The sequence below is a fragment of the Gossypium hirsutum genome, chromosome D04 (assembly GCF_007990345.1).
Source record: "Gossypium hirsutum isolate 1008001.06 chromosome D04, Gossypium_hirsutum_v2.1, whole genome shotgun sequence".
Taxonomy (NCBI): domain Eukaryota; kingdom Viridiplantae; phylum Streptophyta; class Magnoliopsida; order Malvales; family Malvaceae; genus Gossypium; species Gossypium hirsutum.
Window position 1 is genome coordinate 33,769,418 of NC_053440.1, and position 20,330 is coordinate 33,789,747.

Genomic DNA, 20,330 nt, shown 5'->3' on the forward strand with positions numbered 1-20,330 from the left:
CCGACATTTATTCAATTAGAGAACGTCTTACAGAATTGAGTACTTCGTTTTTTCTATGCCATAGTCCAATTATGGTCTTACACATATTTACATATTGATGCCATAGCCCAGCTATGGTCTTACACAGTAGCACATATCACACCGATGCCATATCCCGGATATGGTCTTATACAGAAATCACATATCACATGTTGTCATGGTCCAACCATGGTATTTTTCGTCAATTCATTACATATCACTGAACGAAAGTACTCATTCCTGCGTTCTACTCAATTTAATCTTCTAATTCAATTTTCAAACTAATATAATATTCATGGTTCAATAATAAAGACATAAAACAAAACATCATATTACCTCTAATTTAACAATTAAATATAAGATTCTCTCATATGAACATACTGATTTCACTTATTCAAGCAGATGTACATAAACACACATTCCATCTATTTAAGTAAATTCGCTTACCATATTCACTTAATCAAATATGTTGAGCACATAGCATCATATAATCACCAACATACATGGATGAGCTTATCACAACATAAACTTTCATTTCATTTTTTTTCAACTTACGATCATCTCTTTTCATACAAGAACACATACATATCACGAATTTTTATTCTTACCTTTCCAAATTCCAACATAACGTGAGCATATTTCATTTATGTCAATATCATTTTCAACATTATCGAAAATAGCTCAGTTGAAAATCATCTCTGTCTTAACAAAACAATTTCGTTAGAGCCCAGAGATATCACACCATCACAAGTCATAACATGGCATGTATAGCTGGACTCACATATGCTACGTTCGGTCTGAGAACCGACTAAACCATAGCTCTGATATCATTAAATGTAACACCCCAAATCCAGTTTAAACTTATGACCGAATCTGGCAATGTCACATTGTAACACCCCTTACCCATATTCGACGCCGGAATAGGGTACGAGGCATTACCAGAACACATACACTTATAAACATGTTAAACCAAGTTATAAAATTTCATTCAAATTTAAACTCTTCAAATTTTTAACATGCTTTTATAAATCTTCACGTTATAACTTCAAAATACTATATTTGTAACAAATAGGGCTTTTGAGACCCAATGCATACTCAAGCAATTCAATACTTCATTTCCATTTCATTTAATTCACGATTCTTATGTTCACGATTCAATTTAATTTCTCACTCCAATATACACTTCAATATCACAATAATTCATTTAATTCAAATCATATCATTTGAAATTTCTATTTAATTCACGTACAATTCAATTTCATTAAGTTCAATACTAATACTTATTTATCGTTTAACTTAACGTCCCCTTTTTGCATCATTTTACACTTCAAGCATGAACCTAGTATTTCATTTCCTTTCCACTCTCGTTTCCTATGCATATCACACAAGATATAAACATTACACTCAACCATAGTCGCAAGCTAGTCTTTTTGAAGACTAACCACATGATAAATCATTTTAATAAATATTACAAACTTTAAACCTTACCACTCTTTTATGATCACAAGCATATTTCCATCTAGACATTTACCATCTCAATGCTTAATTTTACAAATTTAATGTGGCGTAATCCAGCCACAACTTGGCCAAATTCTAAGTATACACACCTAACATGCTACCCAAATAAACATATAGTATAAGCATTATAAGTATGGACAAGCACCACATTTATTTATGTATAAAACGTATAAACATGAGTTAATTCATAAACCATTTCTGACATTTCTACATACCAAATCATATACCAAGTATACCACTTACAAATACTATGAAAATTTATTTTCTCACATGAACTTTAATTATAACTAATAATGCACATTTATAAAAATCATTTCATTTCAATCGTTTATCGATTATAATCGAGCATATGGCCAATTATACACAAATCATTCATATGTTCTTCCGATTTTCCTCCTCCTCCTCTCTATTCCACATCCTTAATGTGTATAACATACTTAGACAACATTAACTACAATTTCACTATTCACTTACATGTATATTCAAAGTTGTCTATTCGAGTTAGAGTCACTAAATTATTTTTACCTGGAGCTACAGAACTCCAAATTAAGATCCGTAAATTTTCACCGAAACTAGATTCACATATCTTTTTACCATGAAATTTTTATAATTTTTGGTTTAGCCAAATAGTACAGTTTATTCTATAAAGTTTCCCCTATTTCACTTCTCGATAGTTTTGACCTCTCTTCATTAAAAATTAATTATCTCACTTAAAGAATTTGGATAGTACTTACGTTTAACTCACTTGAAAATAGACTTATTTAGGGTTATAAAAATATAAATTTTAGCCCGTAATTATTTGTTTTTCAATTTTTAACAATTTTCCAAAGTCAGAATAGGGGATTCCAAACTCATTCTAACCCTGTCTCACTAAACTTAAAATATCTCAAAATATATAAGTCTTTTGCTTGCTCTGTTTCTTTTATGTAAAGATAGACTCATTAAGCTTTCATTTCATCTCTTATTCACTCTCTAATTCGATTTCCACCATTTTTGGTGATTTTTCAAAGTCACACAACTGTTTCTGTCCAAAACTATTTTGTTGCTAATTCTACTATTTCATAATTTCACTTTTTCACTTTCGATCACTATTCAATTCAATTCCACACATATATTCATCATTCAATTACACTTAATCGTTACATGATCTCATGTATTTTCACTTAGTCAATTTTCCGTTTAACACTCAGAATATACACGGATACGTAGAGTATTAGCACATAAGTGCCACACTAATATGTAGCCGAAGCTACCACTAATACGTAGCTGTAGCTACCACTAAAATATAGCCGAAGCTACCACTGGTATGTAGCCGTAGCTACCACTGAAATGTAGCCGAAGCTACCACTGATCAATAACACTGGAAATGTCCACGGGCCTGCTTATACAAGCTATCAAGTGTCTGCAACATATGCTAGATCACCCAGCACCCGAGACTCACTATAACACTATAACACTGGTCTCTAGTGACATGTCACTTGTATCCACTTCTATTCCTAAGTTCAACCGGGAATTTACACTTAACACTTTATTTTAAACACTTTATTACTTGAATAATTCATGAACAATTTTCCTTCCACATTCAATATTAATTCACATATCAAATATAATTCACAATTTATAAAAAATATATTGCTATTATTTACACATAACTTACTTTGGTGCAACAATATAAAAATTTAGCAATTTAGTCTTTAATCTTTTCTTTTCTCCGGTCAAGGTCAACTCCACTTCTTTCTTGATCTATAATAACACATTTGACTTATTTAATACTCACATTTATCAAAACAGTCCTTGACTCAAACTTTGGCAAAATTACAATCTTGCCCCTAAAATTTTTACATATTTACACTTTTACCCCAAAGCTCGTAAATTAAACTTCATCCCTTATTCTTATGTATTATGACATGCTGAACATTTTTCTGAATTCCCACTCTAACACTTATGAACATTAGGTATTTTTATCGATTATGTCGTTTTACTCGTTTTCACTTAAAATCGCTTAGCAAAAGTTGTTTAACATAATTTCAAGCTTCATATTCTACCATAAAACATCAAAATAAACACATTTCACCTATGGGTAAATTTTTAAACACAAACTCTAGTTCAAAATAATGGTAAAAATAGGTAAATCTTGTTACGAGGATTTCAAAAACGTAAAAATCATTAAAAACGGGGATAGAACGGACGTACAATCGAGATTGGAAGCTTGAAAAACCCTAGCCATGGTTTCTCCATGCAATTTTCGGCCTAGGGGTTGAAGATGGACAAAAATTGGCTTTTAAATTTGTTTTTAATTCATTTTAATAACTAAATGACCAAAATGCCCTTAATGAAAAACTTTGGAAATATGCCTAACCATACCCATTTTTGTCCACGAACTTAACCAATGGTCTAATTACCATATAAAGACTTCCAATTTAAATTTTCATAACAATTGGACACCTCTAACATATAGAACTCAACTTTTGCACTTTTTACAATTTAGTCCTTTTAACTAAATTGAGTGCCCAAACGTCAAAATTTTCGAGCGAAATTTTCACGAAATCATTTTGTGAAATCATAGACCATAAAAATATAATGAAAATAATTTTTTTTCTCATCAAATTTGTGGTCCCAAAACCACTATTTCGATTAGCCCCAAATTCGGGCTGTTACAAGAGTGTTGCGACAATTCGGATTCCGAAAATCGATTCTTGTGGCACCTCAGAAGCTTGATTTAGCTATCCATTAAACTTTAATAAAAATTCAAATTTACCTTGAATATTTTCATATAGCATTGCAATAAGATTTTATTTGATTTGAACAGAAAAAACAATTGTTTTTTTTTTTTGAAAATTCACATGAACAAATATTAAATTTATTTTGGGTTAACAATGGCTAACAATTCCCATGAAGACATATTATAATGTTTAACTTTGATGTGGACAAGATGACATTGTATGACTCGGGTTTGTACACCACCTACATAACTTCTGTTGGTTTGAACATTCTCAAATATCCATATTGTTGCGTATTCGGGTGGAACAAGGTCGACCTTTTAGTTGTGACACAGATCTCTATCGGGTAACAACTTAAAAGGAGCAAGCGATACAGGTGGCCACTTACGTTCATCTAGAACCAATAGGAATACGCGTCTTCACACGTTGTACGAGTTTTCTAATTTGTACACTTCGTCGACAAAACTCATTGGATCCAAACGGAGATTCATACAACCTACAATTGCATGAGTGCATGGATATACGAAGTGCATCAAATATCCCACAATTGCAAGTCTTATTTCTCAGGTGTACCCGGTACACCCTCCGGCAATACCTTAATTCGGCCTGTCAAACTTCGTCACCCGAAACCATAGGTCGTCACATGAGTGACAAACTATGTGCATGCAGTTTGCTCGTGCCTTACCATTATTAATTTCTTCCACTACCGTTGGGCACCATACATGGTTTCTTTGCATTTTTTTGGCATAACTTGTCGCTTGTTTTGGGAACAGTTCCACTAGATAGAAGTATATCTCTTTCACAATTACGGTTATCAACAAATGATGCATTCCTTTTAAAACGAAATTTATGCATTCCGCTAGGTTTGATGTCATATGGTCATATCATAGGCCACTATCATATGTTTGTGCCCACTATTCAAATGATATATTTTTGAGATATGCTACCCCTATTGAGTTACTTGACCACGATGTTGCCAACATTTTATGAAAATTGTTTTTCATGATCTCATACCCTATCAATATAAGTGCATAGCGATGATTACATGCCAAAAAATATAAAAATACAAACGAAACATTACAAACCAAATAATACTGGTGGCAATCAGATACCCATGTTCATCATTTGTCGTCACTCAATGGTAGACCGATATTGCTAGTAATAGTTGGATGCAACGTGCCTTAGGCAATATTGATGGTGTGTGTGATCAAAGAGGCTTCCCTGTCGTTCAATTGTAGACAATATTCCAACTCCTCGACCCGAGATGACGCATATATCAGGTTGAGGGTAGACATGCTTCCTCAACCTAGACAAAAAGAAATCTCAGTTGTCTTCTTTCTCCCCTAGTGTTATTGTAAACGCAATTGTAAGGATCCTCTAATTATCATCCTATGCCACAAGCAACAACAACCAATGGGTGTATTTACCATACATGAAGGTACTGCCTATTTGTACCAACGGCTTGCAGTACTGGAATGCATCCGACACTGCTTGAAGGTCTAGAATAGACGCTTGAACATTCAGCACCTACGTAGCAAGCAATCATGTAGTATGCGAAACCCGTTTCAAGATATATTACACAACCAGGTACGTACCTCTCCAGCACTTAACACCACTATCATACCTCATTGTATGACGTGTCCCACCTACTGTGCATCTTCTCTAAGGGCTTCTATGTAGCTATCCACACATTGCGGTACGAAGGCGTATAGTTGAATTGGCTACAATATTGGTAATTAAAACCAATACGTTAGTATTCGGATCCACTTTCACCATCGGTAGTATTAGGCCCACGATCAATCTGAATCCAACTTTAGATGATCCCGTGAAACACCTACAACCCACTGAGTACGTCAAATTAAATTAAAAATAACCCTAAACCCTAAATAAAACCCTAATAACCCGGTGATAATGTATCTGAGCCAACACATTTATGCGGACCGCTGAACTTTTTAATCGTATAATTTTTCATGAGTAGTTTTCGTATTGCACAACACACTTCCCCTCGAACTTATCTGATTTGGGTTTAACCACGTGAAAATGAACCTCATTCTTGATGTTGTATCACTTCAATGCTGCGAGAAAACCATCTTTACTGGAGTACTCCCTACCCAATTCCAAATCACCCAATCCAACGATGCACTACTGTAGTCAGCGCTCCTATGTGGCAGGTCTACAAACTCTAGCGCCTCCTCTATCGAAAGATCAACATTATGCATGTGGGCTGGCGGTGAGTACAATGTGAATCATGGATCTTCTTCTTCTTCTTCTTCTTCTTCTTCTTATTCTTCTTCTTCTTCATTTTCATCACCCCCTTCACCATCTTCAGGTTCAGATGGGACAGGCTTCGATTAAGAAAATAATCCAACTTCTGAACCATCAGCACCAGGCTCTCGGGTTGGATACACATCGGATTCATTGTCATTTTCATTCTCCGACCCATTGAAATCTGCCATGTTGGAGGTCTCCTTGTTGGTAGACGTCGTAGGGACTAAATTATCCCTTCTTGTGTACATTTTGGAACGTCCAAAATCACATGTCGACTGCCAATCACTTGAAGATGATGTTATTCCCAGTAAGTATTCCCAGCGTTGAACATCGACCCATCGAGGTGCATGTTCCATCCACTAACTGAGTGTCATGCAGGGGTTGTGTATCCTGTTCTACTACCAAAACCCGATGGTTTGGTGTTCTGCCTCCCACAATTGAAATCTAAGGTTGAGACGGGTGAGTGTCTTCCTATTGATGATCTTGAGGTATCATAATGGGAACTTTCTAACGGAGTGGTTGTACTATCGACATTTTCAATCATTCTCATCTCTCGAACTAGAAGAGATGTTGAAGTCGCAAATCCTTTACCCGGTCTTGAAAATTCCACATATAACTCAAGAAACGATGGCCCACTTTCAAGGTGCCTCTGCACCATCGCCTCTAAGCCCCGAGCACCTTTGATATCAAATGAGTCATATCTCACAGGATCAATCAACATGTGATTGGCAACTCTATGTTCTAGTTAAAAACCAGTCGTGTTGTGTTCTCCAATAAAAAAGTCACGACGTTCTCGTTGTTACGAACCTCACTGTTGTAATAAATAATAGCATTAATTCGTCCACTCATTTTCAACCAATTTATCTATCGAGAGAAATTCAAAACATAAAAAATTATCATGAAAAATCAAAACATTATGCAATAAAATATAATGCTTCATGTAATAGGCCATTTTAGCCCGGGCCCATAACCAAATAATTAAAAACCAAATAAAAAATAAAAGGTCCAATCTTTAAAAAGTCCATTTACATTGGATAGCCCAAATAGCCTTAACCCGAAACCCACTAACTTAACCCCATTACAATACAACCCAAATGGCCCAATTACAGAAACCCAAACCCATATTAAAAAAAAACCCTAGCCTAGGTAGCAGCAAGCTTCAGCCGCACGCCCAACAGCAGCCTTCCGTTCGCACCGCAGCAGGAAACCAGGCCTCCGTGCACGTGCGCCTCTTCCACGACCTCCGTACCTGCGGAAAAAACGGATCCAAATGGCAGTAGACACAAAAATAACAGAATAGGTAGTCTTTATTCTGATTTTCTTTTGTACATCTTGACTATAAAAGGCCGATTTCAATTTGTAAAAGGGGTTGGAAAAATCAATAAAAAAAGGAATTACAGTAGATTTGAAAAGAAGAGAAAGGGGAAGGACTTACCATCGTGAAGCACCGACGCCCTCTTTTCCTCTATGCAAAACGGAGTTGAATGGGTAGAGGTCTCGAAGATGAAGCAGGCAAAGAGGGGAACTGGAGGCGGCGTTCTCCCTTCTTCTGCAATTTTGAATGAAAACCTTTAAATTTAGGTTTTTTTTAGTTTTAAAATGTTTTCAAAAACGACGTTGTTTTCAATGATCTGACCTGGTTTCCTAGACTGGTGCGCTTAATTGCTGCATTAGTCCCTTCAATTTCAAACAAATTTCAAATCGGTTCCTTTTTTTATTTATTTTCAAATTTGCCCCAAACATTTACTTTAGGACTAATTTAATCTTTTTTGTATACGTGTTTTTTTAGAAAAGTACTTAACTGATTTGATATCATGTTTATTATTACTATTATTATTATTAGTAGTAGTAGTAGTAGTAGTAGTAGTATGGTATTTGTTTATATATTTACCTCTTTTTTCTATACAATATTTCATTCTATACATTATTTGTTTTAAGTTTCTTCTAAAATTTCATATATTATTACTTCTTTTTAAACCATGATATACCATTATTAGTATTGTTTAAATTTTTTTATAATATAATATTATTTTATATACATATGCAAATATAATTTATATTAAATTATGTTTACTTTATATATATTATTGATTTCATATTATTGTATTTTTCCACTTATTTTAATACATATATAATTTATTTCATTTAAAAAAACCTACTTCATTATATTTTACCTATTTCGTTTTTTTTATGTATTATTATATATTATTATCTACTTTGAATTTTTCTTTTATTCTATAAGTATTACTTATTTAAATTAATAGATGTACATTATTTTCTTCTATTATAATATTTATTTTTAAAATTAATTTGGATACTATTATTTTATGTGGTATTTATTTTTAACTATATTTTTTATTTATTTCAAAATTTCATATATGTATATATTATTTATTTTAAATTTATTTAATTATAATTTCTCTTCTTTCATATTTCTTAAGTTATTCTAAAAACTGGTATAAATTCATGTGTATTAGTTTGTTTAGTGCTTTAATTGACTTTTAATGCATTGGCCTTTGAATGTTAGCATAATATATGATGTGAGGCAATTGTTATATATATGTATACCTTAATTTGCTCTTTTGCATTTAGATATTATTTTATATTCTTGATATGTATTATTATGCCATGCATACAATTACACTCTTATTTCTTGTTATCGTATCGTGAGCCAAATTCCAATGTATGTGATCATTATTATTTTTCTTTTTTCTTTATGTCAGGTTAATCAACTAAATACGTTTTTGAGTCGGCTTTATAATGCATTTCGAAGTTTCGAGAAATCATACCCTAACTTATGAGGTCTCAATTTTCTTGTTAATTCGAAATGTCCTTTTTGTTTTCAAAAATATATGTTTTTAATAAAATTAAAAGCAAGCTATATGTTGTCTTTGGAACTTCGAGGAATCGTACTCTAACTTACGGGGATTCGATTTTCTTGTTGAACTAAAACGGCTAAACATTTCTTATTTTTCAAAATCGCTGGATTTCAATAAGGTTTTTGAGGGTTAGCTTATTCTTGAGAATTCAAATGTTGCATCCTAGCTTACGGGGTGCGGCATTTTGTTGCCTTGAGGTGAGAAAGCCTTTTACACTCATTCAAATTTATTCAAACGTTTTTTTCTTTAAAAATATATGGTATTAATAAAAGAGTAATCATTTTTTAAAAAATCTTGGATTTTCATTATTCGATTACAAGACATCCATTAATCAACTAGGTACCAATTTTGGGCGTTTCGATTGGTGGCGACTCCATTTTCGTTTTTAAAGTCGACTCCTGTTTTTTCAAAAAAATGGTTTCGACACTTCATATAAATATTAACACAAAAAATCAACTTATACCTTCAACCCTAGCTTCTATTCTTCTGAACTTCTTCAATTTCTATTGCTCCAACTTATGCCGTCAGAGGTTGAAATATGGGTTATTTATAGCCTAAGGGAATGCATCTCACTCATTTCTGTAAAATGCCCTGGCTAGTGAGGGTTGAAATTTGTAGAGGAAAAATGCTCAAAGCAGGACACGCTATCAGAAGCAATATTGAAAAGTGCGTCTAGCTGGAAACGTTTTTTGTACTTTTGCTGACAGTGTATCCTGCTTGAAGTGTTTTTCCTTTAGAAACCTCAATCCCCACTATTCGGGGCATTTTTACAAACCTTATTCTGGGAAGCTCGAGATATGTTTTTAAAACCACTCATCAAATTTATTTTTTTAAAAGCAGCAATATTGAAAAAGGCATCCAATTAGAAGCGTTTTCAGTACTTTTGTTAACAATGCATCTTACTTGAAGCGTTTTTCCTATACAAACCTCAATCCATCTCGTCAAACCTATTTCTTTAGAACCCAACCCCTCAAAACTATTTTTTCAAAATCCATCCTGTACAAATTATTTTTTCAGACCCTCTAAACCTTAAATCCTAAACCATAAACCTAAACATTTTAAAAAATAAAAACCATAAACCCTACCATTAAAATTAAAACCCTAACCTTAAATAATTAAAAATTAAAACAAAACCATAACTGAAAAAACACGAGCAAAAGTGCGCCCACGTAGATGCTTTTTAGAAAAACGTTTTCACGTCAACGCGCTATACCTAATAGCAGAAAAAAGTGCTAAGCTGGATGCGTTTGTCTGCATATCCCTTGAAAACGACACCAACTCAGCGCGTTTTTGTAAAAATAGGCCTTTCCCATCATTTGTAAAAATTTTGGTCCATTTCTATAAATTTTTAAAAAAAAAGGGTTTTTTTTTTCATTTGGTCGTGCTATTCTCCAAGTTAACCATGTAAAATAGAAAAATATAAGGCTGCAAAAATACTTAACATAAATGGTGTTCAATATGAGGTGTATACAATCATTGGTGAAGCACAATTAGGGAGTACCGAGGCAGAATAATTTTGTCCCATTTTAAAATACATGGAACCAGATTAAAATTTGGGATAAACTTGAAGAATTATTCATGACAGTATATTAAAAAAAGAAACCAAATTTTAAGGTACCATCAGCTTAAAAAATCTAATTAAAGAAATAATATGAAATAGTTATATACAGAAAAGTCCGATCCCTATAGATCGTTCTTGCTGTCATGTCAGTTTCTGTAATTAAAAATGCAACAAAATCGAAGGCATTGAAAAGACATAGTAAAATTGGACGGTAGTGATTAAATTGTTGGAGAAGTGAAAGTCACAGAGCAGTGAGGGTATCAGCCATGGACCCTCCTTGCTCACATGCAGGATTTAGAGGCAAAAATCTCCATAGTTGTAGAGTCCAATGCTTCAGTGTGAGTCAGACCGACGCCTCATCCCAATTCCAAAACCACCCTTTTTACACTAATCTCTTTCTTCCCTTCCGCCTCTCTTTCTGTTTTATCTCTTCAACCTTAAACCCCAACTCTAAACAGTAAAAAAGCTTCTCATTTTTCCTTCATCTCTGCTGCAATGTTAAGCGACAAAAAAAAGCTGATCCTTAACACCGTTTCAGTCAGCATAGGCTGCAGCAGCTGCAAGAGATCCAAGCTCGCTAGCTTTTTCAACCCCAAATCCAAATCCAAATCCAAACCCAAACCCAAATCTAATTCCCAATCTCTTTACACCTCTTCTTCTTCGAGCTCTTCCAAGAAAGCAGCCACCCATTATTATTTCTCGGAAACCGCCACCTCTTTTTCTCCCAGCACTGACACTCCTCGCTGCTGGGACATGGACACCGATGACACAGACCACGACACTAAGGGTTCAATGTCGACTGTAGGAGGTTTTGGTCGTGTCGGAGGGGAGAGTCTAGCGGTGGAGAAAGACTCCGACGACCCTTATTTGGACTTCAGGCACTCCATGTTGCAAATGATACTGGAGAAAGAGATATATTCGAAAGATGATTTGAGAGAGCTTCTCAACTGTTTCTTGCAGCTGAATTCGCCTTATTACCATGGGATTATTATTAGAGCTTTCACGGAGATCTGGAACGGGGTTTTCAACGTCAAGCCTGGTGGTGGCGGCGCCGGTGCTTCCCCAGAGCAGCATTTTGGGTTCAGGCCACGTGACTTCTAGGTGCCGCTGTTGCTACGTTATCTATGGTCTCTCTTTTTTTCTTTTTTTTTTTTCCTTAGCTTCAAGTACAGTGCAATAGGTTAATAATAAATTAGTTAAATGTCTGACTATTGCTTTTAAACGCTTGTTAAGGTAGTATTTAAAGAAATATTTTCGAGTTTAATGCAATAGTAAGTTGTGAATGTGAAGGCTTGGAAATATTTCTTTAAATAAAATCTTTTTAACAAGTGTGTTTATGGCACTTTTTAACTAGTCTTCATTAATATCGCGTCTCCCAACATTAAAGGTAGAGAAAGAGAAGTAGAATGCGTAAAAGACCCACTAAAATATAGTATTGTGGGTCATATACATGTAGAAGTTAATATTTGAGCTTTGGAAATGGAAGACTGTTCTATTATTTACTTCTGACAAGTTGCTAAATGTATATAAATGATAGTGAAGTAATCTTGATGGTACATGAAGAGTGAGCTTAGATACCATTTTAGCATCAATTATGAAACTTATTAGGCCCAAAAGTAGAAGAGATTTTGGGGGCATTTGGTGGTCAGCAACTCACTCACCATTTATCCTCTTTTGGAAGAAGATACATGGCATGTTTTTATTGGTAGTAAACTATTTTTGAGAAAGGGCAGGTTAATGGATAATAAGCAAGTCAAGGCAGAAGGATTCGGTGGTGACCTGATGGTATATGGACTGCATGAGAGTAGCATTCATGTATTATGTTATATTTAATTAATATAATTTGTACGCTGGCATTGGGATTTGAAGAGCAGTAATAATTAGAGAAGAGTGTCGTTTTTGCAAATGCTGAAATACAGCTGCTTCTATTCAATGCTGCTTTTAATCAGAGTAATTTTCATGGCAGGCTTTTTACATTTTCCAACACAGTAATCCCTGTTGTTATTGAATTTAACGCTCCACTTTTATTCGTTATTAACAAATAAAATAATAATAATAAGCAGCATTTCATAACTTAACCAAGAGTCCAAAACCCATCTCATACAATTCCCACAATCATGATCATCCGTCATATTTGAATTTTTTTTTATTTTGTTTAAATTTCATGTAATTTTTTAGAATTATCAAAATATATTAAAATTAATATTTTTTGTTTTATATAAAAAGAAAAGTTTTATTTTATAATAATATAAAATATATATTTTTAAATTTATCCAAATATAAAAAAAGACATAAATACCTTCAAAATAATTTATTACTCAATATATAAAATTTTTTTTAAAAATTTTACAATTAAATCGAAACTTCTTAACCAGTGAAATCAACTTAGCCTAACATATTTAATAGTTTTCATAAAATGTAGATTAAAAATAGGTAAATAATTGTATTAAGAGTTCAAAAGAAAAGAAAAAATAAGGGTAAACTACATTTAAGGTCATTGAACTATTAGTAAGTTTACATTTTGATCATTTAACTTTAAAATGTTATAAAATGGTCACTAAATTATTTAAATGTTTTCATTTAAGTTACTTGGTAGTTAAAATCTTCGTGGTATGACCTTTTCGTCTCTCACCTCCGACACCAATTGAAAGGGTAAACTTCCTCTACTCTTCTATAGTTTAGTTTTTTCTTTTCATAAAATAATTTTGAACGTCATAATCTATTAACTAAAATTCAAATAACTTTTTTCTCTGATCTCTGGTACCGGCCATTAGGTCAACTTACATTTGAGATATGTTGTACTCATCAATAGGTATTGTTCTAACATATTAATCATTGAATCATTACTTGAAACTCATAGATTAAACTCTAAATAAATAAAAAAAGTTAACCGCCTATTAATTTAAATAAAAATATTCAAATAATTTAATAATTTATAATTTTTTAGTAAATGAAAGTTAAATCTCAAGATAGTTGACTTGGGTCATAAGTGGGGAACAGTTGTGTGCAATGGCAATTGACAAAGATGGTTGCTTCTTTCTTCTCAGTATCTCATAATTATATCATAAATAACTGATGTTGTCTCGTCTGAGCTGATCAATATGGTCTGCATTTCACGATCAAAATTGATCTCAGAATCATTTTTGGTTTACGGCCACTGAGTGAGTTTCATCAGCCTCTTTCACTCTTTTCTGTTTCACTGATTGCAAGCTACCCAATACCATCCCTTTATTTTTATTTTATTTGCTATCTCAAACAGTACTTTCTATTACATTTCAAGGGAAAGATATGTACCATATTTTCCCAAAATAAGCATTAAACTATACATCCATAATAATTTTATCCTAGCGAAAAGAGTAACCTATTATTTTCCATATTAAATATATATTTTATAATCATGAGGTCGGGTTCAATTTGAGCTCATTAATCACGGCTAAACACTTTAATTTCGACAAAAAAAATTACATTTTACCGATAACTTTTAATTTATAATACAAGTTTACTAACAGGGGAATGCCGATCAAAAGTTTCAAAAAGGAAAAAAGCCTAAACTCAACCCAAATAAACTAGCAGATGATGACAAAACTTTATGTGGTTGTGATGAGTAGAAAGTTTGGACAATTGTTACATTTTGATTTGGAATATAAAGTGGATTGATATGAATTAGACAGAGGAACCCCATAGTCTCATCCTTGTCCCTAATTGCCATATATAGGTCAAATGAATGGGCTACCTAATCACTAATGAAAGGACCCCATAATTACAAACCCAAAATTTAATGGGCTAATTTCATTTCCTTAAAAACAAAACCATGTATTTATCATATTTATTTCTGTTTTGGTCACCTATTATTAAATTGATAACTAAATTTTTTTTAATTAGTATAATAACACATTTAGTCTTCAACACTTACATATTCTATCATTTTTATCTTAATTCTAAATAATTCAATAAATTAAACCCTTCACACTTACGAATTTTATCAATTTGATTCTCAAATTTTCTAACAAAAGCTTTTAACTTTTAAAACAAAGACTTCCTACACCGATAGATTTGTAAAAAAAAAATTCTCTGGTAAAACAAACGCTTAGAAATAATAATTAAAATATTTTTATAATTAATTAATTTTTATTAACTTTAATTGAATATTACTGAATATCAAGTTTGAAGCTAACAAAAATAAATAGAATAATGATTAATTAATAAAGGGTAAATTTTTTATTTTATTCAAAACTCATTTAATAAATATATCTTAGGGGCTAGTGGAATTTTCATTAAACATTAGGAGAGCGATGGGGTATTTTTCAAACCACAAGGGGTAATTAAAATTTTTATCAAACGGTTTTAATACTTTTTCCTATATATGTTTATCTATATTCGGTGGTATACTGACAACATATAATTTTTATCAAGTATTAATGAATAAAATGATGATGCGTTAATAAAAAATTAAGTGATTGTAAATTAATTTATTTTTTAAAATTTAAATGATGTATTATTGTATAATTTATTGATAATACATAAATTGTACCATTAATACATCAAATTTAACTCATATGTATTATAATTATTTTTCTTTAAAGATTAAAACCAAAGACAAATATAAGTCCATCAAATTCAAAACCAAGAAGTTGCTGACCCAAAATGTGTCATATGTACATACAATACTTGGTTCAATGTAAAACATAAATATATATCATAGTTTTTTTTTATTGGAGAAGGTTTTTTTTTCTCTCTTTTGGGTTTTACAAATTTTTAAATGTGGAATGCCTCTATTTTAAAAGTTGAAAGCTTTGGTTAGAAAGTTTGAGGATCAATTTTGATAATATTTGTATATGTGAACGGTTAAATTTTATTCAATTGTTTAGAATTAGGATTAAATTGATAGAATATGTAAGTATTGAGGACTAAATGTGTTATTATACCAATTAGAAAAAGACTTTTTGTTATCAATTTAACGGTGAGTTACCAAAATAGAAATGAGTTCAAATGTTAGTGTCTCAATTTAAAATTTTTAAGGTTGAGTGATCAAATCAGGAACATAAGCATAGTTGAGTAACCATTTATATAGTTTACCCCAATAATATATGTAACTAGTTTTCTATCCTCTTACACGAGTTGCTCATTTGTTGTTTAAAATTGTTATTATTTAAATATTGTTTTATTAATTAAAATTATTCATTACACAATATTTGAAAGATACGAAAAAAAAAACTTTAGAAAACACTTAAATTTAATATATATATTATATATAATATAATATAATATTAAAATGTATACAAATAATTTTAATAACGTATTTCAATATATATATATTATGAATAACCTTTATTTCAACAATGTGAATATCTACCTAAAAATTAAAATTAAAAAAAAAATTGTTAGAATGCGGATATAAAGTAGAATTTTAAAACGTAATTAGTATTGCATGTTTTAACTTAAATTATTTATATTTTATAATTCAATATTTTTGTATATATTTTTAATTCAATATCATTTAATAATATTTTAAACCCTACTTATATTTTATTTTGCATGCAAAAGCTCATTTTTGTAGTTTAATTATCTTATTCAATAGTTTTACAACTATAATTGTTTTAATGTTTTATCATTTTAATTAATTTTGAACATAATTAAGTAAAATAAATTTTATTTTTAAACATTTAATTTTAAATAATTAGAAATAATAGAAAAATAATATTTATGTTTATGGTAATTAAATAATATTTATTTATTATAATAGTATTTATCTTTATAATAAATATTAAATTTAAATTTATTTTAATTAAATATCATTTATCTTTATGATAAATATGATATTATGTTTTATTTTTTAATTTTGAAATTTAAACTAATTTCTTTAAAGATGAATAAAAATATTATTTAAATTAAATTTTCTATGAAAGTTTTAACTTTAAACTAAATATTAAAATTAGTAAATTTATAATTTATAATTTAAATAAAAAATATTAAAATTAAATTGTGTTATAGATTTTTATGAAAGGATTTTAAACTATATTTTTTTAATGATAAATAAAGATATATTTTTAAATTAAATTTTCTAGTAGATTTTTAACTTTAAACTAAATATTAAAATTAAAAATTTTAATTCAGAATTTAGAATAAAAATATTGAAATTAATTTTTTATGGATTTTTATTAAAATTAATATTAAAATATATAACACAATTTAAATTCATAATTTAGAAATAAAATTAATGTACAATTATTGTTATGATAATAGTGTTTATCTTTATGATAGATATTAAATTTAAAATTTAATATAAAATTTAAATATTATTTAAATATTAAGATATTTATTATTTAACTTTATTTTAAATAAATACTATTTATCTTTCTGATAATTATTCTATTATTTTTGAATTTTTGAATTTTTAACTTTAAACAATATTTTTAAAGATAAATAAAAAGATATTACTTAAATAGCTTTTTTAATGAAAATTTTAACTTTGATCTAAATATTAAAATTAAATAAATTAAATTATGGAAAGGTAAAATATTTAAAGTTAATAAATTAAGACTCGAGTATTTTTTATTAATATTCAGAATTTATTTATTTTTAACTATTATCTCTTAAATAATTAAATTAATAAATATTTAATTTTCTCTTCCATTTCGTATTTCATTGGTCACACATCCTGAAAACTCAACCGAGTAGAACCGTTGGAATTGGCGAGAGAGGCTGTCCTCGATGAAGAATTGTTGGTAGCGGCATTTCTGAGAGTAGAAACTCACTGGGAACATCGACCAGTCGGCAAAAGATATCTTAAATTCGCCAAATTCGTATATGTCCATGTGTGTAGCAACAACAATCTGACTTTTGAGCTATATCCAAAGCTTAATTTGAGGTGGTTGAAATGGAAAAACTCTGCATCAGAAGAAACCAGATGTAATACTTACTCTGTTATAAGGCATCAAATTCAGTCGAATACAATTTAGGGTCAAGTGTTTTTTAATCCCTTCTATAAATTCAAATTTCACTATTTATCTTTTATTCTTAAAATTTCCCATCCTCCTATATTTAAAACTATTTTTAAATATGAAAATTCTGTTAAAAAACTAGTTTAGAATACAATTAGTCTTATTTTAATTCAATTAATATAAATAAAAATAACAATACATGCCATTAAAAGTGGTCATCCACATCACCTAGAGTCCTAAACCTTATAGTATATAATATATATGATATAATCATCTCAAACCCATGGACACACACTACACTACCACCCAAACAAATCTGTAGATTGAACTCAGGTTTTGGGTACCGATGAACTCCCCCTCTCGACCAATGAGCCTATTGCTTGAGTTTAATTAGCTGAATGTTTTTTGATACAATGTAAATTCACACTTACAGGCATAAAACAAATTACACTATCATATGAATCAAATTCTAATTTCAGGCATGAATCCATGAATCTGCTCAAGTTTCAGTTGCACGTACTCTAATTGAATTTATAATTTGAGTTTCAATGGTTTTTTTTTCTCTATCCTCAAATAAGGGTCTCTTTCATCACTTGTTGAAAGTTTTGATAAATAATAGACTTTGTTTCATTATGAAGATAGCATTGAAGGCAAAGGATAGAAGAGGTGAGATAGGCTCAAAAAATAATGCATCAAATGACCACCCTATGAGAGAAAAAGAAAAAATTGACGGAAACAAGGCATGAGCAGCAGCAAGGCACAGAGTTTTGATTACAACAAACAGAACACAAGTTATTCATTTGGACAGCCAGGTGTTCATTCACATGTCACTATCTTCTCCACCCCAAGAAATTAATGGTTAATTAAGAAGTAAATAAGATATAACTTAATCCAAATTTGGGCATGCAGTTGTATGGTCATAAAATTGATTAAAAGAAATGACCAAAAACGAAGCAGTTAATGCTTTCCAACTTGTATACTGTTTGGTGGTATTTATTTTTCTTTGAAGACTGGATTCCCATTATTGTCTCACTAATTACCATGGTTAATTTAAGATTTTTGTTTGTTTTTGAGGAGTAAAAGCTAATGGCTTATAGGGTTGAATTTGTGTGTCCGTCTCACTTAGGATGAGATTATCTACTTCTTCTCAATTCATATTTTATTCATGCCCCCATCACCCTCTAAGCCTAATCTCATCCTATACAATTAATTAATCATCATTTTGGGAATATTTTATTTTATTATTTTTAGAAAGCTACCCAGCCAAATTTCTTGAAATAGATTAATTTCAATTAGTTTTATGTAATTTTTATTGGTAATTACTGAATTGAGAAAAGGCTCCTTTGGATTTCATCATAATGAGATTGAATATATTCGTTTATTCTTTTTTATTGGTGTATAAACGTTAGTAAAGCCACTGTACCGGAGGATGGAGTTCGGCCTTTGTTTTACTTTTTATTTTCCCATTTAAAAGCAAATAGATTTCCTTGTTTTCTTATTTCATAATTAAAATGAGTTATATTATTTGAAGGTATTTTATTTTTTTAACAAAAATTAATATAAAATATGTTTATAGTGAGATTTGAACCCACATCATTTTTATTAATAAAATTGTAAATTTACCACTCAATTAAAACTTTATTTTATTATAATTTATACATTTTTATTTTAATATGCACAATTTATTGTCTCCATCAGTTGTATATATTAATAATATTGTTAATTGAGTTGGTGTCATAAGTCAACTAGACACTAACCTTGACACAAACTCACAAATGATGACAACACCATGATAAATAATTGTAGTGCATTTAATATTATTAATATGATGTATTTATGTATTCAAATTCTATTTTAATCATAATTTAATCTATTTTTTATTTTAATATCACACATATTTCATGCGTTTTTATGATTAATTAGTTCCAAACCATACATTCTTATTAATTATTGTATATTATTTTTAAACACAAATCTATATTTTAAATATGTGATTTCCACACACATACACGTGTAATAGGATTTCTAATATTAGTTAAAAGATTTTTTTTTCTTTCAAAAGGTTGTTTGTTTGTTTGTTATTATTATATAAAATATATAATTTTGAGTTCTATATAATTTAAATATATGAAATATAAGTATAACTGTAATTAATAAAAATTTATATGAATTACTCATAAATAAGTAGATATATGAAAGCTAAAATAATTAATAAATAAATACAAATTTAATATATTTTAATATTTACTATGAAATATAATTTTTAAGTATTCATTTTACATATATACATTAAAGTCTTTAATAGTCATTTTTATTCTTACCTCACCGTTATAGGTACATTTGAATTCAAACACATATTCCACTACTAATCCTAATCTCACAGCTACCTACTCAATCCTACCATTGTAGTAATTAATCTCACCGT

At 30.2% G+C, this 20,330-nt stretch overlaps 1 protein-coding gene across 1 annotated transcript; it reads left to right on the forward strand.

Moving 5' to 3' along the window:
* The first annotated feature begins 11,073 nt into the window (after positions 1–11,073).
* LOC107899424 (transcription repressor OFP6) lies at positions 11,074–12,462 on the forward strand. The gene has a single exon (XM_016825132.2). The coding sequence runs from the start codon at positions 11,460–11,462 to the stop codon at positions 12,063–12,065; it is 606 nt and encodes a 201-aa protein (XP_016680621.1). The 5' UTR covers positions 11,074–11,459; the 3' UTR covers positions 12,066–12,462.
* Positions 12,463–20,330: the final 7,868 nt, after the last annotated feature.